General features: G+C 49.2%; 1 protein-coding gene across 1 annotated transcript; it reads left to right on the top strand.

Moving 5' to 3' along the window:
* Positions 1-18,241: 18,241 nt before the first annotated feature.
* On the top strand, positions 18,242-23,726 carry LOC146859912 (potassium voltage-gated channel subfamily A member 1-like). Its single transcript, XM_085643645.1, has 2 exons — positions 18,242-18,726; positions 19,744-23,726. The coding sequence occupies exon 2, from the start codon at positions 20,896-20,898 to the stop codon at positions 22,867-22,869; it is 1,974 nt and encodes a 657-aa protein (XP_085499771.1). The 5' UTR covers positions 18,242-18,726; positions 19,744-20,895; the 3' UTR covers positions 22,870-23,726.
* The last annotated feature ends 3,740 nt before the right edge of the window (positions 23,727-27,466 follow it).

Genomic DNA, 27,466 nt, shown 5'->3' with positions numbered 1-27,466 from the left:
CTTTTTCTTAGTAGAATTCATACGGATAACGTCATTTACTCCTGCACTGACTATATTATCACCGGCTTGAAAGCCAAATTCAGGATCCAGGTTATTTTTACCAATCCCTTTGTGTGAAATCCTAGCGTTTCCCCTCGGGAGTTGCCTGTCTTTAGTACATGGTTTTAAAACAGCGGAAAAGAACTGGAAAAAACGAGGGGACTTGTATATGGGACCAATGAGACTTACTCTTATTATCGCCCCACGCAGGTGCTGGTACTCCACTGAGGCAGTTGTCCAAAAGCCTCCCGCTCTCTCCCATGCTGCAAAGCTACCCGAGCGTTGTTTCCGGGCAAGACACGCCTCCGATAAACTCCACTGCTCCAGAGCATCCTCCGTCTTCCCGCGCTCGGCAGCCTCGGACGCCGCCACCGCCCTGCAATGCCAGCAAAACACCACGGCGCCAATTCCTCTGATCCGTGAGGAAGTCAGAGCCCCGAACAGTTCCAGGACAATGCCGGTACGTAAATCTTAAGATTACAGAAGGAAGCACCCCCTCAAAGCTTGATGTGAGAACCGTTACACCATTTCACTCTATCCCGACTGTGGAGCTCGCGACTCTGGCTCCTAGCCGGCCGCCATGTTCCCCCCTTTCACGCTCTTATATCTTAAAAAAATCCCAACTTTCGAAGCTGGACGTAGATTCCCGCGAATCATTAAATGTTGCTAGCACAGTGGAGGAGGTAATGGAAGTAATAAATAATTTGAAAAGAGGGAAGCCGGCGGGGCCTGCTGCAATACCCCAACGAGCTTTACATAGCTTTAAAGGAACCGCTTGCCCCTAAATTAGCAGATCTTTTTAACTCCATCTACCTAGAGGGCTCCCCGATCCCAAAAACCTGAAACGAGGTGACTATTAGTCTGATTTTAAAACCTGGGAGAGACCCTTTAAAATGTGAGTAATATAGGCCCATATCACTTCTCAACACCGACTATAAAATATTCACACAGATTTTAGCAAAAAGACTTGGGTCCCTCTCCGATAACCTCATTCATAAAGATCAGAAGGGTTTCGTAAGGGGGAGACAGTTACATAACCTTACCCACCAACTCATTGGAGCCATCAACATCGCTGTTCAGGAGAAAGTCCCTCTTGCGGTTCTTACGCTTGACGCGGCCAAAGCCTTTGACCGCGTAAACTGGTAATTTTTGCAGAAGGTCATTCACCATAATGGTCTAGGGGAAAATTTCTCAAGGGTTATCGCGAATATATATTCAGCTCCGGTTGGGAAAATACTCATTAACAGTAGAGTATCTAAAGGTTTTCAGATTAAAAGAGGCACTAGACAGGGTTGCCCGCTCTCCCCCCATCTTTTTAATCTATATATAGAACCCTTAGCTAACACAATAAGGTCCTCTACAGGAATTATTCCCTTCAGTTTTAATGGCTGGAATTTGAAAGTGGCATTATATGCCGATGATTTAATGATTTATACAAGCAGCCTGAATGAGTCTCTTGATAGCATAACTTGCCTATTAACAGAATTTGAGAGCATTTCTGGTTACCAAATCAATCATCAAAAATGATGGAATCCAAAAATAAAATAAAATACTTAGGGATTGAAGTCCTAAAAAATATTGATGAAAATGCTCAAGTAAATTTGGACTCTAAAATTAAAGATATGAGGAAATTATTAAAATCATGGATCTGCTTACTTTTTACCTTTATGGAGTTTAAATTATCATGGATAAAAAAGATTCAGAGCGAAATTAATACCTTTATCTGGGCCTCCAAAGGGGTAAGGATAGCCTGGAAAAAGCTCTGCCAACAGAAGAATCGGGGGGGGGGGGGAGATCGCCAGCCCAGATCTTGCTATGTATTTCAAAGCCTTTCACTTCAAGAATGTCAGGATTCTTTTTCGTGCGCATGAGTTTTATCCTGCCTACTGGAAAGCTGTAACTGATCATGATCAGTGTCTTTATAAGTTTGGCCACCCCAAATATTTTAAAAAGATCAGGTTGAAGGTACAGAGATCAGCATATAAAACATGGTTCGAGATAAGGAAAATATGGAAGTTCTCGTATTATAGTCCTCTAGCACCAATATGGAAATCGCCGGGAACACCAGTCTGTTTGAAAAACTCCCTAGCAAGTTCCTTGAAAAGAGCAGGAATAGAGAAGTGGGGAGATCTTCTTGAAAATGGAAATCTTAAGTGCTGGGACGCTTTAGTGGAAAGAACTAATAATGAAACATCGAGTTTTAAATACTATCCGATGGCCAACTGGTCTAGAGGTCAAGTGACCCTTGTCTTTAGCTAGAGGAAGAAATACAGTAAGACCTGGCTCGAAAAGAAGTATCGAAGTGGTATTGGTACCTTATCGAGGGGAATGAGGTCGATTTCGACATACCAGATGCTATATGGAAGAAAACCTTTCCGGCTCCAGACTTGCAACAACTCTGGCAAGTACCCTGCACTTTTTTTATGGCACATTATTGTTTCTGCACCTCTTAGGAGAAATCATCTTTTTACTTTGCACAGGTCGTACTGGACACCTGAAAAATATTGACAAAAATGAATACACAGGTGATGAAAAAGTGTCCTAAATGTGGTGAGATGAAAGCAAATGATATACACATGTTTTATACATGCGCCCACCTTGATGCCTACTGGAATGCAGTTGGTAAGATTGTTGTTAAAGTTTTAAATATCAATATCAAGATAAGCGCCTTTACTATTATATTTGGTATTTTGGACACCGAAGATTCTAATATTATTTTAAGTAAAAATCAGAAACATCTTTTATTTACTTTTATGTTACTAGCCAGACGTGAGGTATGCAAAAACTGGATTCTTCCATCACCTCTTAAAGTAGATGATTGGTTTCGAGCAGTCGACAAGTTTAGAAACTTGGATAAACTAAGAGGTAGAAGTAAATGTACAAAACACTGGGAACTCTGGGATATGGCTTATGCGGTAGGGCAGGAAGGGACGTCCAATGATTTAAACTAATGCAATCAAGCAAATTCATGAATTTCTTTATCGTGGTACATCGACGCTTAAACTCAATGAATCTTGCTGGTTTTTTAAGACACGGTCCTACCTCATTTCCCTGGGCGTTCCTCAAATTACGATTAGGAGGTGACCCTGTTGCTATAACCATGAAGATCGTATAAATGAGGACAAAACAAAAATAAAATGGAGATTATTTCACTGTCAAGACATGGTACACACCTTAGTACATGCCCTACCTTTCAAATGCACTGCACCCTGCCCTTGGCCTACCATAGGGGTGTCTGATGTGCATAGAAAGGGGCGGGTCAGGTCTGGCAAGTGCGTGAACTTGTCAGAACAACATGGCAGTTTAACAAACTGCGCGCAGGCACTACAAAGGCAGGCCTGAGTTCCCTCATTAAGGCTACTTGTGTGGGTGGCACAATTAGTGCTGCAGGCCCACTAGTAGCAGTTGCATTACCAGCCCTGGCACACATAGTGCACTTTACTAGGGACTTTACTAGTAAGGCAAACATACCAATCATGGACAACCAATTACCATTACACTTTATACAGGGAGCAAGAGCCAAGTCCAACACTTTTCATATCTCACAGGCCGACTCGGATAGGCTGTTGGAAACCAACATCGTAATTGCTCGGTCGCAAACGCTGTCCGTAGAGCTGTACGATGTGGTTCTGACTGACATGGATGCTCCATTCAGAACCAATTCGGAAAGACCGTGCGGTTTACAATTTGACCGCAAACATCGTAATCGGTCGGGCGGATTGTAAGCCAACCAAGTCAGTCAGAAATGTTTCGACACAGTCGAGGAGATTCCGAATGTCGGGAGGAGGCTTTCCGCCCGACATCGTAATCGGTCCCTTAGTCTTTTTATTGAGCTGAAACTTCTCCAGTGGGGCAGCCTGAAACTTTATCTGATGAAGTCCTCTTGAAATCATGGAAGTGCAAACATTCTCAAACTTCCAACATTTCAGACTATCTAGAGCAGTTCCTCTTAGTATCTTCTAAGGCTTCCAGAACCTCAGTGACAGCACTAAAGGGCAGCGACAACCAGCAATGTCTAGTCCAGATTCAGTTGTTACTGTTCAGCTGCTTGCTGTGTCCCTGTATTCACACAGGAGGTCGGCATACTGACCCTTAGAGTCCACTTCTCAGTACTGTGTACACATTTGAGCTAGTCCAGCTCTCAGGTGTCCATACAGGTGACAGAAAGCTGGTCCAGTCTTCTTTTGTTCTTCCTCGTTCCCAATGAGTTTCGGTGAGTTGTGGGTGAAGTGCTACCTTTGTAGGATTCACTAGCGAAAGGGAAAATCTTGAATACTTCCTAACCATTCTCATAGGCAACCCTTCCCACTTCTGCATCACATCCTGATTACCTTAAAGCAAACTACCCCACAGTATGATGTTCTGAGGAAATTCCAATATGGAAGCACCCTTCTGCCAATTAAAGTTTCCGGTGTGCCAGTCAGGGGTGTGTTTAGGGAAATAAGCAGTCCCCCCTCCTCTTCAGTTACACCTAACTAGATTCAGAGGTCCCCCTCCCACTGGGCTGATGCCAAGCTGGCTAAAAATTGCCCACAGAACAAATGTTTATTTTCCCCATGTCTCCATATACAATTAATTATGAATGGTCAGTCTTCATCCCTGATCCATTTCAATCTAACAAAGCTCCTAAACTCACCCAGCTGCCCTTCTTGAGCTGAGAGTAGTAGCCTACATCACACCCAGGTCTTCTTGCTAAAAGGTCTGGGAGCAGTTCATTCCGCATTAAGGAGAAGCACTTACAGAGCTCAGCCGCAGCCTGGTGAATGCTAATTACCCTAATGAATGTTCAGGCAGACAAGTCTAAATTTTAAATGTTTCTTTTCTTAAACACTTATTAAACATCTGCTTCACATGTGAACTGGATTTTTATTAAACATTACAAATAGGGGTTGAATCATCTCTGTAGCTTATTCTAAACCATAGATTGGAGTATTATTATTTTATCTGATCTTTAGTTTTCCTGATGGGCGTGGTGACAGTCCTGTACAGCGAAAATAGCTTTTGGAGGCTCGTCACTGTTAGAAATTAGGTTTTTGGTTGGCACCCTGTCCAAGCAGGAACCACAATCAAGGTCAGGGTAGGTCAGAAACACACTTTAAATTAACCAGTGCTCACCCTCTGGTAGCTTGGCAGAGAGCAGTCAGCCTTAACTTAAGAGAAAATATGTGAAGTATTTTTGCAACGCTTTAAACAGTAACACACTGAAAACACCAAAAAAGGACTCCACACCAGTTTAGAAAAACAGATTATGATTTTATAAATAAAGCAAGACCAAAACAACAAGAACCCAACAAGTTGAAGTCAAGATATGATTTTTTAAAGATGAAATGTAAAAATAGCGCTTAGAAGCAGTAAGCGCCTAAAGAGTTAATTGGTCACACTGGACTGAGAAAAAGTCAAGTGTTAAGGCCGACCACGAGGGAGCACGGGCCCTGATACAGGAGCCATGAATGCTCCCGCTGATGAAAAGTACCTTAATCCTGGTTGCATACAACAAGATGTGGGGTGCAGCTGAGCGATGCATCAGTGTCTATCTGGTAGTCGAGGAGATGCATTGGTTTTCTCCATGCAACGATGGTGATGCACCGGTTCCAAAGATGAAACGCCGGTTCCAAGACACGTTGGTTCAAAAAATAATGCGCTGGGTTTCTCCACACAGCTGAAAGGAAGTGTTGATCGTCCTTTTGCAGTAGTTCCGATGTTGCAGTTTTGATGGCCATGCATTGCTTCCGAATGAGATGCACCAGTTCTGTTCCTCCAACAGCATTGATGTGTCAATTCTGCTCTCACAGCAGAGGATGCATGGTTCCGCTGGAGCAACCACCTGGGTTCACTTCCAATGAACAAGGCACAGGAGCAAAGCGTTCCTGAGTCTTCTAAGAACAGGAGGCTAGTTAGCTAAACCCTTTGGGTTTTTCTGGGTCGAGTGATGAAGGGCCAGTCAGACAGAGCAGCAGGCAGCAGGACAGTACAGCAAGGTAACAGTCTTCCAGAGTAGCAGCACAGAAGAGTGGCTGTCCTTAGCACACCAGTTCTTCTTGGGAAGTTGGTTTCACTGAGTTGGTAGCGTCAAAGCCCCGTACTTATACCCAGTTGTGCCTTTAAAATGCGGGTGACTTCAAAGAAGGGTCTTTGAAGTGCACAGAGGTTATTTCTTCCCCCTCTGGCTTCAGACCCACTACAGGGGAGTATGCCGCCCTTTTTGTGTGGACAGGGCCCAGCCTATTCAGGTGTAAATAAGAGGCTGTGCCCAGCTCCTTCCTCCAAGGAAGATTCATGAAGGCACATCCAACCTTCTTTTGTGTGTGGCTGTCCAAAGGGAATACACAATGTAAACTGGCACCCAGCCAGTGATCAGAGACAGGCAGCAGACACAAAATGGCTAAGAGGTGGAAAAAACCTAACTTTCTAAAAGTGGCTTTTCCGGAATAGTAATGACAAATCCAACTTTACCAATCAAGAGGATTTTTCACTACCATTTCATAGGTACTAAACATGACAACCCTACCTTCTCTCAATTGGGAATTGCAGCTTATTAAGTGTAATAAAGAATCTCCAATGTTAACCTATGAGAGGGGTAGGCCTCTTAGTAGTAAAAATCGAATTTGGGAGTTTTTTCACTACTAGGACATGTAAAACTTAAAAGTACATGTTCTACCTTTTGATTACACAGCACCCTGCCCTATGAGCTTCCTTGGGCCTCTCCTCTTATATGTAAGAAAATGAGAGTGTAAGGCTTGGCAAGGGGTTTTAAATGCCAAGTCGACATAGCATGGTAAACTGCACACACAGGTTCTGCAGTGGCAGGCCTCAAGCATGTTATGTTATGTTATGTTATTTATTTTTTTTGTATAGCGCAACGGTTACTCAAAAAGAGAATCCCGGCGCTTTAGGTAAGGTGAACAGGTTACAAAATAACACAACACAGAGAAAACAGTTCAAAAGTCCACAAAAGAACCGGGGCTACAAGCAAACCTATTGAGAGAACAGCCAGGTTTTGAGGCCTTTCCTAAAATCAAAAAGAGTAGTCGCCCCCCGCAAAGGGAGCGGTAAGGAATTCCACATCTGTGGGGCCAGCAGACTGAAGGAGCGGCCCCCGAGACGAGCCCTCTTCACACGTGGAACAGCCGCAAGAAGTAAAGATTCCGACCTCAACGCGCGAGTGGGATGGTAAAAAGTGAGTCTCTTTTGAAGATGTTTAGCTCCCACCGCATGGAGAGCTTTATAGGCCAAGGTCAGAGCCTTAAAAGCAATCCGTTTGCGGATGGGTAGCCAGTGTAGCGTCACCAACAACCCAGAGGCGCTGAAGCGTCTACTTAGGCCAAAGATGGCCCTGGCCGCCGCGTTCTGTGCCACTTGAAGCCTCTGCAGCAAATAATCTGGCAGGCCCAGGTACAGGCTGTTGGCATAATCCAACCTGGAGCCTATCAGGGCCTGCACCGTCAGCCTCCTGTGCTCCTCGGACAAGAGAGGCAGAAACTTCCGCAACATTTTTAGCAGGCCGAAACAGGTGCCGGTTACCCCCAGAATCTGGGCTTTCATCGTCAGCCCCTTGTCCATCTTAACCCCCAGGTTTTTAGCCATGGGAGAAGAGCCGGACGGAGGGAACATGTCGATGGGCCACCAGGCCTGCCAGCTGGGCTCCGAATCGCACCCGAAGAAGAGTACCTCCGATTTATCGGAATTGCACTTGAGGCTGTGCAGTTGGAACCATGCGAACACAGCCCCAAGGCAATTCTGGATACTCTCCCCGTCAAAGTCAGCACCCCTCTCACATGAGAAAAGGAGCTGAGTGTCGTCGGCATACGACACGATCCGGGCACCAAAAGACTCCGCCACCGCCGCCAAAGGGGTCATATAGATATTAAAGAGGGTCGGGCTCAATATAGATGATATGTTTACGGTCTACTTGAGTGAGTGGCACAAGCATTGCTGACGTCCTACTAGTAGCATTTAATTTACAGGCCCTGGGCACATGTAGGGCACTGTACTAGGGACTTGCAGGCAAATTAAATGTGCAAATTGTAAATAAGTCAATCCACCTATGTTTAGGGGAGAGAGCACTTGCACTTTAGCACTGGTCAGCAGTGGTAAAGTGCTCAGAGTCCTAAGGCCAGCAAAAAGGAATAAGCACAAAAATATGAGACAAATAGGCAAAAAGTTTGGGGGAGACCACCCTAAGTCTGTCAGGTCTTACAGAAACTGTATGTACATACCCACACTAAGTTCTGGCATGTACCACTTTTAAATATTAGGCACCCTAACGTGTGGGCTGCAGAGCCTACCCATGGGGTGTTTTATTTAATATTTAAAAGTATGATTCTTTTCAGGGAAAAAAAATCTTTTGACAGGTTCACGTACATGCATAAATGCTTCAGCAGTCAGGCTACACAGGTATGCTGAAGCCATGTTTTCTTTGTCAGTCTAGTGCTGGTACAACTGGTGACATTCAGCTGTCATTGCCATTGTTGTGTTTTCCTGAGCCCTTTACTGTGGCTTTTCTGTAAAGTTAAATGTATTATTTAGGAGTTTGTCAATTATGTTATGTTTTGGGTTTAGAGCACCTACACTGGACAGCAATGTCCTACTGCACATAGTTCAAAAACCACAGCATCAGTCCACCAGAAATTGGGGTGACCACACAAAAAGAGGTACTTTCTCACATTTACTGGCAAGCAGTGCTTCCGTGTACAACTGTACTAGTGAACTGGAACCAAAGACAACCGGGGAGTCTATTTGCAGACTCTGAAAACAGCTGGTACAATGCACTCGTGGTTTGGAGTAAAGGTGCATTTGTTATCACTAAACACTGTGATGTTAATAAGTAGGATCAAATGTTTCGGATCTGAAGTGCTAAAAAATGGCTTGGTGACTTAGTAACTCTGTTGGTCCTGATGAAAGCATGTAGAATGTTTGGTGTAGTGCTGAAACATGCTGACTTTCCTGGTAGTTATCTAGTGTGCAATTGCCACATACATAGCTTTAGTGAGCCTGTGAAAGTTTATCTTGTGATTTCATGAGCCCCCTTTGAACATACTGCAGGCATATAGGGACAGTGTTAGCAAGGGATATAGCCTACGGCGGCAACACCAGTGCTATTTGGTTTTTATGGAAAGAGAATAAAGGCTCTACTGTTATCCCCTTGCCCCTTGACTTCTGGTGGATTAAATGCCAACAGTGACACTTTGACCCACAAAATCCAAGAAGGGAAGATAAATGTGTCACGTAAGGTACCTTTTCTTTTCCTTTTTAGGTCTCGCCTAGGCAGCGCATGCGCTGTCTCGACGAGAGATGCTGTATACACTATAGTGGGGGAAGCTCTGCCCACTCTCCGCCCTTCTTTTTCATTGGCTTCAGTCAGTAAATGCTGCCTTCCAATTGTTTAAGGCTTGTTAGTCCCTCCTAATGACGATTATGTTGTCATTTGTATCCTTCCAAGGCTACTGGCCCCTTTACTCACCGCACTTTCTTCTGGCACGCAGCCTAATCACAAGAGCGCGCACGCGATGACTGCTTTCTTCCTGGCCCGCTTTACGGAAGGCAGCATCACGTGATCTGCGTTCACCACCACCGGCAGCAGCTGCAACGCCCCGCACGCGATGACGTGCTCTCTTCCTCGTTAACCCTATTTGGGCAATGGTTTCCCTTTAATCGGATCATCTTGACACCCACATACAGCAATCCCAAACCAAGAGAGAAGCCGGTCATATTTGCAAAGGGTCTTTGGTGCGTGCCAACACCAGTGGTAGCATCTTTAGTAACTTTTCATCCATTTGAGATACAAACGAATGCTTTTTTAGCTAAAATCTGCAAATTGTAGCGCAAGTGATGAATTATGTGGAAAGGGGGGGCATAATCATGCACAAAACGCTGCAGCTGCAGGATTGCATAATTTCTGTATCCGTGCCTATAATTGACATCAGTTCAATCCCCTATACGGGCAGACGTTTCTGTGCGCATCTGCAAATAACCAGGCGCTCAACTCCCTCACAAGCAGGCGCACGTATACCTAACTTCAGATAGACAAGCAGCCACCTCCCGTACAAACAGGCGTGCATAATGTCGGACAGACCAACATTTTTTCTCCCGTTCAGACAGGTATACATAACGTCGGACAGACAGACATCCATCTTCCATACAGACAGGCGTACATAACTTCGTACAGACAGACATCCTTCTCCCGTACTGGCAGGCATACATAACTGTAGGCATGCCTTAACAGCCCCCCACCCCTAGGTAGACATACTTATATTTCATGCAGACAAACGTTCAGTTTACTACAGGCATGCACATACTTTACTTCAGACAGTCAGACAGGCATTCACTCCCAGACTGACATAAATCGACCCCCCTTCCCCCCATATTAATACATTCATCTCGAGTACAGTTCAGTTTCGCATCTCTGTGTGGTGTAAGTGATGTGATGGCTATTTTAATTTACTGACTATGGAAGGATTGAAGTCGGAGTTGGTCTTACTAGGATTCAAACTTAATACCTAAAGATCACTGCAATTATCAGCAGTGAGTGTTTAACTCCCTGAGCTGTCCTTCAGACATTCTGAGGTCCATCTGTAGACATCCAGTTAGACAGACATCCAGCCTCAGACCAGCAGATCATTAACCCATTGATAAACATTCGACTAACAGGGGAAGGGGCTTAAAGCTTGAGACAGACATCGAAGCACTAGACAAAGAGACAGACCGCCACCTCCGACAGAGACATTCACCTCCTTAAAGGCACGGACGCGCGAGTTCCACAGAGACAGATAATTCATATTCATCCCTCGGCACCCAGTTGCCTCCTTACAGACATACCCTAACAGCCTCCAGGCATTCGCTCTTTGAGAGGTAGGCCCACCCCCACGTACAGACGGACATGTGCACACATACACCCCAGACATGCACCCATGCCAGACGTGACTCTGAGTTCCCGTGAGTAACAGTGTTGTTGTTGGAAAACGAGGCAGCATCTGTGAGGCCTGCACAAATAACATGACTACATTTGTCCTTCACTGGGAACCAAACACCCAATTGTAGCACCTGACTCTCAGAGGGTAGCATTGCAGAGCAGTCTGAGTCTTACTCAAGGGAGGTGGTGTGGGCTAGTAATCGTCATTTGCAGGTGCACAAAAATAACACTCAATAATTGATTGTCCAGTCTGTACTTTGCTTTATAAAAGTAAGAGTACATTTATTAAACACACACACTACTCAATACTATGCACCAATTTACAAATATACATAAGATGTTGGAATTACTTTGTGACATTGCATAACATCTCCACCCCTCCCGCTGGAGGGGGTGGGGTCTAGTACCACCACTCCCATGTATGCACATCAACTTGCCCCCAATGCAGATAGTTGAACATAACCTGGAGCGAGGGCCCTGCGCACTGGCACCATCCCAGTGGCGACCCACCCCATTACCTCAACAAGCATTAAAAAGGGGTAAACCTGCCTTGGTAACACATGACCCTGACTGAGCATCTCCTACTGACCATAAAGTATGCACCTCTATATCTTAATGGCTAGCAGTCTGGGGTCTTCACCTAAGCGCAGCAGCAAGAATCCATGTTTACGCACACTTTAGAATGGCAGTACTCTTCGCCTTGGTTGATCATTTGAATGCATTGCAATTACAGCCCCTAAAGGCATCACAGATGAAATCACAGGATTGCGCATATACAGCCAGACACCCTAGCAGGACTGTCTGGCAACAGAACCCCACTTGGCTTATGACATCTCCTTACACATGTGACTTACAGTCCCTTCAAAAGAAGTACTCCTGGCAACTACACTTCTCCTGCAGTGCGCCTCTTCACTTTAAATGGAATCAAAGGTAAAAGCATGGGATTACGTAAATACAGTCAGACCCCCTAGCAGGAGGGTCCAGCAGCATAACTCCATTTAGCTTAACATCACCTTACACAGGTACTTCACTTTACACATGTGACTTTCAGTCCACCTAAAAAGAAATAACCACTAGTAAATGCATTTCGGTGCAATTACACCACTTCACCTCCAGGGGATGCACTTCTTCACACATCCCCAACTCAGCCCTTCACTTCATGATGCACTTCTCCACACACCCACAGCTGTAGAACAAAAGTTCCAGCCTAGAATGTGTTTAAATGCTAGCTGAGCCCTTGAGGGGTAGTTTCCTTTAGGTCCCCATGACACTAAGGGTGGGACTTTTCTTTGTGCTGGGGGGGGAGGGAAGACTGCGCTTCTCCAGCAGCTCCCCATCACCTTTTCACAAGTGAGGGTGACCCCCCTCCTCTGGGGGCCACAAAGCACCAAAACTGCAGATTTCTTTGTGCTGGTGGGGGGGGGGGGGGGAAGACTGCGCTTCTCCAGCAGCTCTCCCCAGCACCTTTTCACAAGTGAGGGTGACCCCCCTCCTCTGGGGGCCACAAAGCACCAAAACGGCAGATTTCTTTATGCTGGGGGAGGGTGGGGGGGAAAGACTGCGTTTCTCCAGCAGCTCCCCCAGCACCTTTTCACAAGTGAGGGTGACCCCCCTCCTCCAAAACTGCTGATTTCCAAATGCCTGGCGAGGCATTATGGGGCGCTTCATGCTCCTCGTTACCAGCCCTAGCCACTGGGAACACTCTCCTCCGCCCTCTGGGTCTCTGAGAGGGTAGATTCAGCAGGGTGCTGTCTTCACTGGCTCCCTGCGCCAGCCTTTCGCCTGGCTCTCCTCCTTGGCCTCTCTTCTCCCTGCGCAGAGGCCACTGCTCCTGCGCTCCGGTCCTGGGCTCTTCTTCTGGTGCTGTTAGGGTCCTGGGGGCAGTCAGGGGGTCTCTCCTTCCAACTGCCCATTGCGCCAGGCTCCAGCACCTTCAGCCTCAGCAGACCACACCCCAGAGAGAGCTTCTCTTCCTGTGCAAGCACTTTTTAAAAGTTGAGTAGGGGGCTGGCAGGAAGTCCCTGTTGGTCCTAGCACACAGCGACACATCACTTTCCTGCCCCTACTCCCTCCTTCTTGTCCAGCCTCTGGGTTTGTTCAAAATGGCAGCGTCCAGGGTCTCGGGCCACATGCCTCTGAAGCCCCATCCCCCCACGCTGCCTTCCCTCCTTGGTGCAGCCTGGTGCCTGGCACCTAGTGATGGATGAGCCTGTAGCCCCACCCATCATCTTTTCATGGAGAGGAGGCCCTCGCTTGTGGAAGAAAGGTTATCAATCTATCCAGCTGAGGTCAGCCCTCAGCCTGGGTCTGGTCATGGCTGGCTCAGAGAAATATGACAGTTCTGGATGACCCAAAAGCAGTACAAATATATGGACTCTGCAGAATACTTATTTTCACATTAGCTACATTGGACTTAAGTGCGTGTCTGGAATCTGTAGGCCTAATGGAGTTAATCTACCCATGGGCCCCACATCCCCATAGGGGAATAATGAAGTGAAAAAACAGTAAGACACACTGACTTTCCCTGGCATGTTTCTTTCCAGTGTATAAAGCCTATTCCATGTCACCACCCAATACTGCTTAAGTCCTGCCACACCATTAACTTTGTAGCTGCTCCTGGACTGTGCACGCTAGGAATCTCCCCTGCGCAGCCCGTACATGTGTGCACACGCATGTACACATGTGTCTGCATGTAACCAGCCCGGTGTCCCTTACTCCAGCTGCTGCGCAGTGGCCTGGTCAAGCCAGGGGAACACCAGTAAAATCCCCATGCATTGTCTTACATCCTGAGTTCACTGTGGGTGAGTCCCAACTTATGAGGCTCCCCCACAGTAAAAGCTCAACAATTAGGTGCTCAAAAAGCGAAACATCTGGGCGGCCCATAGTATCAGAACCACCTTCTAACAGTTGTCACCTAGCACAGGTCTACAGCTTGCGACAAGCACGTGGCTCAATTGTCATTCAATGATCACAATCACTGGCAGGATGAAGGGCACAGTAGGCCCCATGGAGGTGACTGCAGCAAGTGCATTGACTTACTAAGCTACCTATGCAACCGGTGTCCTTTTTTATAACTTTAGCTCCACACTACTCTACAGAAGGAAGCTGGAAGAGCCACGATATTGTTTGCATTCCTCACGGGCCACGTGACACCCTGTTGCTTCACTCCCCTCTGCCCGCCCGCCCTCCCTGGACGTTCCAGCAGCAGGGGAGGAAGCTCTCTGCCCCTGCAGGCTTCTGCTGTCTCCCGGTCCCTTTCTCCAGTGCTTTCAATGGAGAATTTGCAGTGTATGTACCTACTGTGAGCTCAACCACTGGCAGTGCTTGCCTTATCAATAACATTGCTGTGCTCCTTAGAAATGCCAGCCCCCTTTCCTTGCATTGAAGTCGGGTAGGTGCTCCGCAGCCGCCATCTCCCGATACTTATTCCCCAGAATATATGGCGCTGTCTGTCCCATTGATGCTATACCAGCAGCGGTGGCTTTAAAGCATCAGTACTTGTTTCATCTGATACTGCCCAACTGAAAGACACCTTTTGAAGTACTTCGCAGAGTGTGCATTAACATCAAAACACATCGCCCAAACATAAACACCACAGCAATTAACGTTTCCGGCACCCATGTAACCAAACACTCAGAAATGTTTTCACCCTGAGAGTAGCTACACCACGGACTAATTAGCCCGACTGGCAAACCTCAAACTGTCCCACTCCAGGAGTGTGCAGTCCTTTCCCACAATTTAATTATTTACAGTCTCATAATTGTTCCCTTTCCTGAAAATGGTGGTGTAACCCACAAGACATCAAGGTCACTCCCTTTACGGTTATGGCAGCTCAGGTGTTGATACCTGATAGCACATTTGGGCTTAGTCTTTTGTGCATTTTGGAGCTCATATTTTCACTTTTCCTATTATAAAAGTTCATGGCGAAAAATGTTAGAGCAGGATGACACACTTACATCTGAAAGAAGGCTGTGTGAGTCTGACTCGCCATAGGTTTATCTGCAGTAACTGCAAAGATGTAACTCAGTTGTGGAAACACCATCAGTGCTTTAAGTGGGCCGGGTCCTGCTGGTGCTCAGCAGGGCAGTTCTTAAAAGCATGTGCTGAGACGGGTCCCTATCGGGCCTGTTATGATTGCAGCACCACTGATCAAAGCCTTTGATGTAACTTCAGGAGACTTGTTTTCGTTCGTTCACAGTCTCATGATTTCACAACTGAAGCCTTTTCAATAATATACACAACAAAGCCATAGTTGTTGCTTATTTATCTTAAGCAACTAACCATTGACAAAAGCCAATAATCCTGACTTGTTGTAGGTGTAATGTTACGTGTTGTAGTATATAGCTGGATGTAATGACAGGAGCAGCAAAATACCAGTCAGGGAGTTTATATGTTTTTAAGCCATGTTATTCATTTCATCAACCATGCTCCTGTGAGAGACCCCGCAGTTTTCGGATTCCACTTAAAGCTCTGAACACCATGGTACCAAGTTGAGAGACTCAAGTAATGAGGTTTAATCCAACAAACACCTCAGATACTCTCCTTCAGCTGTCTCTCTTCCTTTTAAAAGATGCTCCCAGACTCCTTCTTTGTGGATCATTCTACATTCTATGTGGAATAAGTTGTTGTACATGTACAGTATTTATATTGTCTTCCAGTCTCAGACAAATTGAAAAGCTGGCTGTTTGCTTTAAAACTTTAAAGGCCAGATGTGTGAAGCGTTTTTAGGTCGAGACTAGCAGATTGCATGCGCTGCGAGACACAGTGTATTCAGTACATAGACTTCAAGCCGGCCCTTCGCTTGTCATTCATTGGTTGTTCAGGGTGCCTTTCTAAATTCCTTACATTTTAAATGGTAAATTGTGCCCAATTGTCACTCCTTTTGGTCTGTCGTCCCCTCCCATAGCGACTGGCCCTGATACAGGGCTCATTTCACTTCTGTCCATTTCAGTTTGCTTCGGGCACTATTTTTTCCGATTGCCTGCCTGGTGTGCTGGAAATGTTGCAAACGTGAGCAGCTGACCAGTGTTACTGCTTTCCCCTAACACCCCCTGTTTCTCCGTGTGTTCTCCCTTTCGCACCTTAGCTTCCACTTATAATCTACAGAGTATGGGTTACTGAAGATCAAGATGAGCAGTCACAAAATTAAAATGTTAAAAATGTGACTTTACTCTCTAGCTCCCTTTCACATAAGCTTTAGTTTTTAGCATTAATTATCTTTCACTCGCTGTGAGCTCTGTTGCTCCGTTTCTGTAAACAGAGCTGTAATTCTTGTTCTGTCACAAATGTGGCAGCTGTGTCTCTGATCCCAGTGGTAATTCTCCATTCTTAGTCCTCTAGGCAGTCCTGCAGCTGCGACTACGGTCCTAGTGCTAATTCCTCATTCTTTGTCCTATAGACAGTGCTGCAGCTAATTCTCTAGTCCCAGTGGTAATTCCTAAATCGAAGTCCTTTAGACAGTGCTGCTAGCTGCTTCTCTGGTCCCAGGGGTAATTCCTCATTGTAAGTGCTGTAGGCAGTGCTGCTAGTTGCTACTCTGGTCGGGTCGGTAAGTCCTCTGGGCAGTACTGCAGCTGTGTCTTTGGTCACAGTGGTAATTCCTCGTTCTTTGTCCTCTAGGCAGTACTGCAGCTGTGTCTTTGGTCACTGTGGTAATTCCTCGTTCTTTGCCCTCTAGGCAGTACTGCAGCTGTGTCTTTGGTCACTGTGGTAATTCCTCGTTCTTTGCCCTCTAGGCAGTACTGCAGCTGTGTCTTTGGTCACTGTGGTAATTCCTCGTTCTTTGCCCTCTAGGCAGTACTGCAGCTGTGTCTTTGGTCACAGTGGTAATTCCTCGTTCTTTGTCCTCTGGGCAGTACTGCAGCTGTGTCTTTGGGCACTGTGGTAATTCCTCGTTCTTTGCCCTCTAAGCAGTACTGCTAACTGCTTATCTGGTCCCATCGATAATTCCTCATTATAAGTCTTCTAGGCAGTGCTGCAGCTGTGCTTCTGGTCACAGTGGTAATTCTTCATTCTAAGTCTTCCAGACAGTCCTGCTAACTGGTACTCTGGACCCGTCGGTAATTCCTCCTTCTAAGTCTTCCAGACAATGCTGCTGGCTGATACTCTGGTCCCGTTGGATATTCCCACATTCTGAGTTCTCTAGGCAGTGCTGCAGCTGTGTCTCTGTTCTCAGTGGTAATTACTCATTTATAGTCCTCTAGGCACTGCTATTGTTTATTATGTCTGGCAACTGCCTCTATTTAACTTTTTCTTAATACAAATCGACCAGCAAAGGTCAGTGAAATACCAAAATCACGTTAGCATTCTCTAGATACCAGTCAATAGAAATTGTCTTCCACGAGCACCTGTAGACAATAATATTTTTTCAAATATTGCATTTTCAGTGATATGACCACCGAAAGGCCTGACTTTATATTAAAACAGAGCTTTGGACTATACCATTTCCCGCTAGAAGGAACTATTTCTCTCCCTGTGTTCCGATACCTGGCGTGTCACGCAGTTTGATGCTTACTTTCTCGCCATGCTAAAGTACAGTAGATGTTTCAGCACCCAGGCTAATATGCTACATACCTAAATACATATAAGGACCCAAAGGGGAGGCCGATTGCATTGCAAATGCTTGTTTCTTTCAGCTTTTTCCTTTTCTTTTGTGTATTTTTCTTGGTTCCTCTTCTTTGTTCCTTGGTGTGTTGGCATATCTTCTCTCACCTCTCCCTCTCCCTTTCCCTTCTCTTCTTGAACTTTACTGTTCTGGGCTCCCCGGATAAGGCAGACAATAAATCTCTTTGTGACTTTACCAAACATGAAATAAAGCAGATGTATCCACGTTCTACTGCACATAAAGTTTCGCTGCGGATGGACAGAGGAATGAATGATTTGTCTGGAGTTTCAGGAACTTACCACAGTTCTAAACATTTCACTGCAAAACCGCAAACTTCCTCCGAAGTCAGAGCTCGCCAGTGCATTAGCAGCACCGCGCGTTCCCACACACTCCCCCCCCCCCCTTTAAAAGCACATACCTCCTTCTAACGTTACCGTAAGCGAAGCCTGTGTATTGGTTGTTCATATCCATAATTCACGTTCGCAACATTCAATAATTAATATTTTAATAACATGGGAAGCGAAGGGCATCCCGTGCCAGTGGAGGCGGCAGTTCCCTTCGGCCACCACCAGAGGCCGCCTTGGTGCCGGCGAGCCCTGGGATAAAATCCGGCTGATCCCGGGCGAGCGTCCTTCAGTGGCACACACGCACAATTGGGAATTGGAGACGACTCGCAAGCACTTGTTCCCATAACAGCCTGCACCGGCTGAGCAGAGTTTCCTGAACTGCTGGCTCCGGCCTGGGAATTGAACCAACCTGTGCGTCGCAGAGGCGTAAATATATATAACTAGTGTGCGCTGAAGGCAACAAGCCAAGCGCTTCGGTGGCTGGAGGAGGATGTGCAGCCGGCCCCCAAAATCCTGGGTGGGAGAGATGTGCCAGCAGCCGGGCATGTTTTTGTCGGTATTCTGAGGCAGTCAGCGGAGGGCACCGGAACAGCGGGCTTCCAGTGCGAACAGGGTCGAATGGAAGGGCAGAAACCGTCGCTGTTTTCATAAGATTATTGCTTCCAGTTTACATCGGACTCACCAACAAGTCATAAATCTGTGTTTTTCAGTCCGATCGCGCAGAGCGCTGGGATTTCGGTATATGGGAGGCCCGGGCTGGCCTCAACCTTGAAAAATATGTCAACAGCCCCTGCGCATCGTCCCCCACAGGCGCCCACCCGGGAGCGGTAAGTCTGCAGTTTTGGGGCAGGGTGCGTATAGCGTGACAGCTGTTTGACCATTACATTTAAGCCGCGTTGCTAATTCTTCGGCAATAATGCGATTTATGTGGACAGGAAATGGATGTCCGCGTCAGGCTGTGCGCACGGAGGGAAAATTAGGTTGAAAGGGGTGGCACAAAGTAAAGGGCCGATTGGCACGCAGTGTACTGGCAAAGCACTTGAAAGGTAATTACTAAACGTGGTGTTGATATAGAAAATAGATTCCAGCCCCTAAAACCCATCTCCGGAGTCCCGCCCTCCCGCACTCACTGCCCATGTCATAGGACTGTCACACTTGTGGCTGCACGGAATTCATGATATGTGTCTGCTTGGGGGTGGGGAGTTCAAAGATTGTCACGGTAGTATAGCAGCATCCTTGAGTGACGTGGAGTGTCACCTGTCCCGGTATTAATGGGGACACGCCCACTTGTGCACACCCACCTGTTTCCAATGCCACCACCCCTATCGAAATTCCGGTTGGCTCTTTGCAAATAAGTTGTGATGGACCCAATGCTATCGGGTGATGTTTGAACGTAAAAGGAACCGCTTTAAAAAAGCTTTCGGTTCTTTCATTTGCACTCGTCGTGGGTGGCTGGTGTTGTGACCATTAGGACACGAGCTCCCTTGTGTTTTTTTACTGGACGAGTATAGTCCAGGGTGTAATCCGCCTTTTGCGGCCAGTAGATCGAATAGAAACAGTGTGTAACTGGTGAAGTACAGTGTGTGCCCTCTGATCTGCAAAATAGATGCGTGTGTGGTCTTACATGTGCCCGTCCCTCTGTTGCGCTTAAATACAGCAATACGCTTTGCTATAAACTTTCTAAAACATTGATTTTCAAAGTTAACACGTCAAGCAGAGGCGGCTGGGGGCGGCTTGTTGCTTGTGAATGAAGAATGCGTCGCAATTTTGTTACTTGTCGCTGATGGGGGTCTCCGAGGACACATTAATGAGTCTTTCCTCTCTGTTTGTGGTTTTTCCCTCAGGCTTAGCTCCTGATCTGCACCGGGCGCCCTCCATGGAGAGCCAGCAGCTGGAACCGCTGCCTGCCGCTGCCAGTCCCAGCCCCCGGGCGCCTCCGAGTGGGAACCGCTACTGACCTGGAAGAGGCGGCTCTGGGCGAACAGTCAAGTCTGGACCCTCCCCATGAAGCCATGGCCTGGAGCCGCCTGCTCTGGCCTAGGATTTTGCGCACCACCAGTCCGCAGCCTGTCTGTGTCTCCCGGTCCCAAGCGGTCAGCCGAGAGGATGCTGTCAAACGACGCGGCTCGGGAAGTTTCCCTGGCGTTTAAGGGACTCTGCTCTGTCACTTTTTGGCGGAATGTTTGCCTTTTGGGGGATTTCAGGAGATGTCGACGATGCAATCCCTTCTTGACAGTCTCACGCCACCTGTGATCGGGAGGCTGCGCAGGTGAGGTCAGTCCTCATCCCCGACTGCAGCCAGACAGTTTAGTTTACCTTCTACAGACACCGAAAGCAACCTGGGGTTTTCACCAAGTTCTTCAGCTTTTCTTTCCAGAGGGAAACTGTACAGCCTTTCATTGCCAGTCAGAGAAATTAATTTAAGATGTTGTAAGAAAGTATGTTGTGTTTCACATACTTCACACAGACATCGGGTTGTGAAACGGAAAATGAATACTATGTACCCGGATGAAGGCCAGCTCACGGGTGCAGTGGCTGGCACGAGAAAGCTCGACGGCGGCACTTATTTGGCTCAAAGGGATCGTTTATGGACAGGCTTTCTGCTTAAAATCAGTTAGCAGCAGCAGTTGGAAGTTCCCTGCTCGTGACCTTTCCTAGACAGAGGTGCAGGAGAGCGCCAAACAGCCGGGGTTTTCACACCAGCCATGCAGGATTTGAGAGACTATTGTGCCGAAGCCCGGCTCCCATGCATCAGTTACTTGAGTACAACGTTGGCTGTGGAATTTGCGCGCCACCGCATGACGCACAGGGCACACCGGCAATGAGTTCACGTGCGCCTTTGGCACTGACAAACACAAGGGTTCGCCATGCTTGGCTGGTACTTTATTTGGTGTACCTGCCGCTCTGGTCTATGGATCGTGGTGAAATAACGGGACGCAGAGAAAGGGCTAAACTTTTCCAGACACCCCCAAAGAAACATTAAAGTGCAATAAAACATGGAGGCGGCAATGGTGAGTGCGGACAGCTCTGGCTGCAACAGTCACCTGCCCTATGGCTACGCCCAGGCGCGTGCCGCCGCCCGGGAGCGTGAGAGGGAACGTGAGAGGGAGCGCCTGGCTCACAACCGTGCCAACTCGGCAGAGGGGGGCGGCTGTGGCGGCACCTCCTCCTCCTCGTGCCAGGGCCACCCCGGAGCTGCGGCCGCCCCCACCTCCTCACAGCAACAGGAGCCCCCGAGGAGCAAAGGCAAGAGGAAGAGGAGGCTGCAGCCCCGCTGGCTGCTGAGCTGCCGGGAGCGGAGCAAGCAGCAGGCGCATCACCAGGGCAACGAATGCACCGGCACCTTCCCCTCGGAGCTGGCCCCCAGCGGCTCAGAGGAGCGCATGCTGCAGCAGCAGGAGGGCGGCGAGGGCTGGGAGGGTGGCCGGCTGCTCGCCTTCAGTGGCATGGGCCAGGAGCAAGAGGAGGAGGCAGATGAGGAGGTGGCCTCCCTCCTGCTGCGCCTCTCCACGGACGGGCCCCCTGCGCCCGCCACTCCGCCGCCCTCCCAGGACCCCCTCTACAGCCCCCTGGAGTGCTGCGAGCGGGTCGTCATCAACGTGTCGGGTCTCAGGTTCGAGACCCAACTCCGGACCCTAGCCCAGTTCCCCGAAACCCTGCTGGGCGACCCCGAGAAAAGGATGCGCTACTTTGACCCCCTGCGCAATGAGTACTTTTTCGACCGCAACCGGCCCAGCTTTGACGCCATCCTGTACTATTACCAGTCCGGGGGCCGGCTGAAGCGGCCCGTCAGCGTCCCCTTCGATGTCTTCTCCGAGGAGGTCAAGTTCTACGAGCTGGGCGAGGAGGCCATGCTCAAGTACCGCGAGGACGAGGGCTTCGTCAAGGAGGAGGAGAAGGCGCTGCCAGAGAACGAGTACAAGCGCCAGTTCTGGCTGCTCTTCGAGTACCCCGAGAGTTCCAGCCCGGCGCGGGGCATCGCCATCGTCTCGGTGCTTGTCATCCTCATATCCATCGTCATCTTCTGCTTGGAAACTTTGCCCGAGTTTCGGGACGACAAGGACTTAGTGCTGCCCCCGGACTCCCTGAACCAGACCTTGCGCGCGCCGGGCGCGCACAGCACCCTCAACGACCCCTTCTTCATCGTGGAGACGGTGTGCATCATCTGGTTCTCCTTCGAGTTCGCCGTGCGCTTCTGGTCCTGCCCCAGCAAGACGGACTTCTTCAAGAACATCATGAACACCATCGACATCGTCTCCATCCTGCCCTACTTCATCACGCTGGGCACGGACCTGGCGCAGCAGCAGCAGCAGGGCGGCAACGGGCAGCAGGCCATGTCCTTCGCCATCCTGCGCATCATCCGCCTGGTGCGCGTCTTCCGCATCTTCAAGCTCTCGCGCCACTCCAAGGGGCTGCAGATCCTGGGCCACACGCTGCGGGCCAGCATGCGCGAGCTGGGCCTGCTCATCTTCTTCCTCTTCATCGGGGTCATCCTCTTCTCCAGCGCCGTCTACTTCGCCGAGGCCGACGAGCCGGCCACGCACTTCCAGAGCATCCCAGACGCCTTCTGGTGGGCCGTGGTGACCATGACCACGGTGGGCTACGGGGACATGAAGCCCATCACGGTGGGGGGCAAGATTGTGGGCTCCCTCTGCGCCATCGCGGGGGTGCTGACCATCGCCTTGCCCGTGCCTGTGATTGTCTCCAACTTCAACTACTTCTACCACCGGGAGACAGAGAACGAGGAGCAGAGCCCGCAGGGCGCCAGCAGCTGCACCATCCTGCCCGGACAGCTGCTGCGGCGGCTGCGGAGCTCGACGGCCTCCTCCCTGGAGGAGGAGAGGTCCGAGTACCTGGAGATGGAGGAGGGGATCAAAGAGCCCCTGAGCGAGAAGGAGAACACGGGCAATGGCAGTGGGACCCTCAAGAGGAACTGCCTGAACATTGACCCTCTGGAGACGGATGTCTGAGCACTTTTTGTACCTGTGGATGCACTTGGGGCCTGAACTGTGTAGGGGGCCTGACGCCGTCACTGGTGCATCTAATGCCCGAGGCCTTTGCCCCCCCCCCCCAGAGCACTGAATAGGCACTTTGGGAGATCCTGCCCACGAGTATGTGTGCATCTCATGCCTGAGCACTTTCGGGGTCTTTCCAGGACCATGTATGGATTTAATGTCTGAAACTTTTTGGGGAGCCGTGCTGCCAAGGCGTTCTATGCATTGGGGAGTGCAGTGGTTTCAAATATATATAAATATATATATACACACACACACAAATAGAAGAAAATAAAAAATGCCATGGATCCTGGCAAAACCTAACAGAAGATTCCTGTTAAGATAACTTCCTAGTTTGGGATGCCTTATTGGGTGTTTCGAGCACAAGGCCAGACAGCTTTGGTGAAGATGTGTAAGGTAACCAATCTCAGTGCTTCACTGCAGTGCACATATTCCAATGAAAGCCTTTCGACCTACAGTGGTGTCTGCAGTATAGGGTCCACCCTGGAGCTCACTCAACTGACGCATCCCACAGTGCTTCACTGCAGTGCATGGTACCCTGCAATTTGACACCCTAACCCAACCCAGCGTACTGGGCTGCAGGACAGAGCCCACCCTGGAGCTCATCAACAGTACTGGACTGCCGTGCATCGTGCATCCCCCAGTCTTCTACGTTGTCACCCCAGTTCACCCCATAGTGCTTTATAGCTGTGCAGGGCCGATAATGTGGCTGTGTTTCACCAACACACGCACCGTGCTGGATTGAAGTGCAGGCCCCATCCTGCACTTCTGTCAGTATAATCCACCTCCTAGTGCAGAACTGTAGAGCAGGACTCTGGCAGTGTGTCACCTTTACCGAAGTGCACCCTCTCTCCTGCAGCTGTGTTACTCTACCATCTCTCCAGCACTGGCCTGCAGTGCAAGGCCAGCCCTTCAGCTTTGGCACCCTCATATATTCACCACCACCCTTGACTGCAGCACAGAGCCCATCCTGCAGCTCTGTCACCCCAACCCACCCGCAGTCCTTGACTGCAACACAGAGCCCATCCTGCAGTTCTGTCACCCAAACCCACCCACCCCCTTGACTACAGTGCAGGGCCCATACAGTAGCTCTGTCACACTAACTCGACCACAGTCCTTGACTGCTGCACAGGGTCCACCCCTCTGTCACCCCAACCCACCCGCAGTCCTTCACTGCAGTCCAGGGCCCATCCTGCAGCTCTGTCACCCCAACTCACCCGCAGTCCTTGACTGCAACACAGAGCCCATCCTGCAGTTCTGTCACCCAAACCCACCCACCCCCTTGACTACAGTGCAGGGCCCATACAGTAGCTCTGTCACACTAACTCGACCACAGTCCTTGACTGCTGCACAGGGTCCACCCCTCTGTCACCCCAACCCACCCGCAGTCCTCCACTGCAGTCCAGGGCCCATCCTGCAGCTCTGTCACCCCAACCCACCCGCAGTCCTTGACTGCAACACAGAGCCCATCCTGCAGTTCTGTCACCCAAACCCACCCACCCCCTTGACTACAGTGCAGGGCCCATACAGTAGCTCTGTCACACTAACTCGACCACAGTCCTTGACTGCTGCACAGGGTCCACCCCTCTGTCACCCCAACCCACCCGCAGTCCTTCATTGCAGTCCAGGGCCCATCCTGCAGCTCTGTCACCCTAACCCACCCACATCGCTTGACTGCAGTGCAGGGCCCATTGTGCAGCTCTGTCAACCTAACCCACCCACATCACTTGACTGCAGTGCAGGGCCCATCCTTCAGCTCTGTCACTCAGACCCACCCACATCCTTTGACTACAGCACAGGGTCCATCGCTCTGTCACCCTAACACACCCACCCACTCCCCTTGACTACAGCGCAGGGTCCATCGCTCTGTCACCCTAACACACCTACAGGCCATGACTGCAGCCCAGGGCTCATATTGCAACTCAGATACCCTAACACACCTACAGCCCATGACTGCAGCACACTCCCCCTGACTACAGTGCTGGGCCCATCCTGAAGCTCTCTCATCAGAACTGAAATGCAGTGCCGATCATAGCTTATGCTGTGTAACCCTATCTTACCTCATGCCACATTGCTGAACTGCAGTGAAATGCACATCCTGCAGGTTTTGTCATCATCATTCAACCAAAGCAGTGCGACAATGCAGGCTGCGCTGTCGCTCTGTCAACAGAAGCAATGGCCACGTTGCTGGACTCTAGTGCAGTGCTTATCACTGCAGCTCTCTTACTATAACTTACTTACAAAGCTAAACTGCAGTGCCGTAGCTCTGTCACCCTAGGCCATCCACTGTGTGGGTGTGCACTGCAAGGCCCCTTCTTTAGCTGTCTCACCAATACCTACCTACAGTGCTGAGCTGCAGTTCAAGGCCCATTTTTCAGACCTGCTACCCTAACCGATCCACAGTGCTGCAGTGAGTTGCATGACCCTGCCTACAGCTGTATCACCCTAAACCATTCCAGGTGCTGGGGTGCAGTACAGGCTCCTTCTGGGACTGTCTCACCCTAACCCACCCTAAGAACTGAAGTGCAGTGCAGGGCCCGTCCTGTACCTGTCTCTTCCTGTCCCACCCTGAGTGCTGAAGTGCAGTGCAGGGCCCGTCCTGTACCTGTCTCTTCCTGTCCCATCCTCAGTGCTAAGTGCAGTGCAGGGCCCGTCCTGTATCTGTCTCTTCCTGTCCCACCCTCAGTGCTGAAGTGCAGTGCAGGGCCCGTCCTGTACCTGTCTCTTCCTGTCCCACCCTCAGTGCTGAAGTGCAGTGCAGGGCACGTCCTGTATCTGTCTCTTCTTGTCCCACCCTCAGTGCTGAAGTGCAGTGCAGGGCCCGTCCTGTATCAGTCTCTTCTTGTCCCACCCTCAGTGCTGAAGTGCAGTGCAGGGCCCGTCCTGTACCTGTCTCTTCCTGTCCCACCCTCAGTGCTGAAGTGCAGTGCAGGGCCCGTCCTGTATCTGTCTCTTCCTGTCCCACCCTCAGTGCTGAAGTGCAGTGCAGGGCCCGTCCTGTATCAATCTCTTCCTGTCCCATCCTCAGTGCTGAAGTGCAGTGCAGGGCCCGTCCTGTATCAGTCTCTTCCTGTCCCACCCTCAGTGCTGAAGTGCAGTGCAGGGCCCGTCCTGTACCTGTCTCTTCCTGTCCCACCCTCAGTGCTGAAGTGCAGTGCAGGGCCCGTCCTGTACCTGTCTCTTCCTGTCCCACCCTCAGTGCTGAAGAGCAGTGCAGGGCCCGTCCTGTACCTGTCTCTTCCTGTCCCACCCTCAGTGCTGAAGTGCAGTGCAGGCCCATCTCGTATCTGTTTTCAAGTAATTGTCTACAGATAAGTCGTACCAGGCAGGCGCGCAACGCCCATTGGACTCAAAGGGCTTCAGCCCCCCCCCCCACTTCACGTCGTGTGTGGCAGCCCGGGATGAGACCGTTTCCTGGGCACACACACAGCCGCACCCGAGCACTTCACAGGTCTTTAAAAGACCTTTTGCTTGTTAATGAGGCTTTGATGGTTTTCACCCCTGCTTAGAGCCCCTGCAGCTCCACTCTGCATTTTGCTTGAAGAATCAGCCCCCCCAAAACGTTTTACTTAGCCCCCCCCACCCCCCCCCCCGAAATTTGACTCTAGTTGCGCCTCTGGGACCAGGACCCCTGTATTCCAAACCCTCACTTTATGCTCGCTGGAAAGCCCGGCCAAACTATTTTTGGAATGTTCTTACAACAGATATTTTACGAACAAAACAAAATGAACATGCTGCCTTCCCTGGTATGGCAATGGTTCCTCTTTTACCCTCCAAAGGGTTAAAATAAAGAAAAAAAGTGTTAACTCCAATTTCTTGTCTTTTTGTGCACATGCGCACGAGGGAAGGCTGCACCTAGTCATTCTTTCTAATTCATCTTGGAAACCAGTAGTTTGCCATACATGAGGAAAAGGTGTGGTGCGGCGGCCAGGGCGACTGAATCCTGAATCTGGGGATCAAGGATCGATCCCCGGCGCCGGTGGCAGGTAAGCCCAGCACCATGTGACTCTGGGCAATAGCTTGTAATCTTCCCGACGGCCCCCAGTGCCTAGAGATCCTTACGGGTGATTGTTTGCACTTTACAAATGTGTATTTTTATTATACAATGGTAACACTGTGATTCTGCACTTTGTCTGCTTTTCACCTGCTTGTTAATGTTCATCGTAGATTTTTAGGTCTCGCCTAAGCAGCAATTGCACTGTCTCTTCAAGACATGTTGTATTTAGAATATGGGCTTTAAGCTTTGCCCAGTGTTTCTGGTTGGTTGATTGGCCGGCGTTTTAAAAATTCCTTTACTGTGGTTGGTCAATGGTGTCCCTCTGTCCTGCCTTTGGGTGCTTGGTTCCTTCCCACAGGAGATCACTGATTGTTTCTTTTTTGTTGGCTATCTCTAGTCATCTGTTGCCTCCTCGCTCGTAGATGCACCTCCTCCCTCCCATTATTACTGCTGTCCTTCCTGGTTTTCTTTGCAGTGCCTGCTTACTTTTGTAGCATCTCTGCATGCCACACTTTAGTTTTAAACATCTTAAGCTAAAACACGGCATGTCACAAT

The sequence above is a fragment of the Triturus cristatus genome, chromosome 3_1 (assembly GCF_964204655.1).
Source record: "Triturus cristatus chromosome 3_1, aTriCri1.1, whole genome shotgun sequence".
In the NCBI taxonomy this organism is placed as follows: domain Eukaryota; kingdom Metazoa; phylum Chordata; class Amphibia; order Caudata; family Salamandridae; genus Triturus; species Triturus cristatus.
The sequence above is the reverse complement of the archived record's forward strand: the minus strand, read 5'-3'. Positions and strand labels throughout refer to the sequence as shown.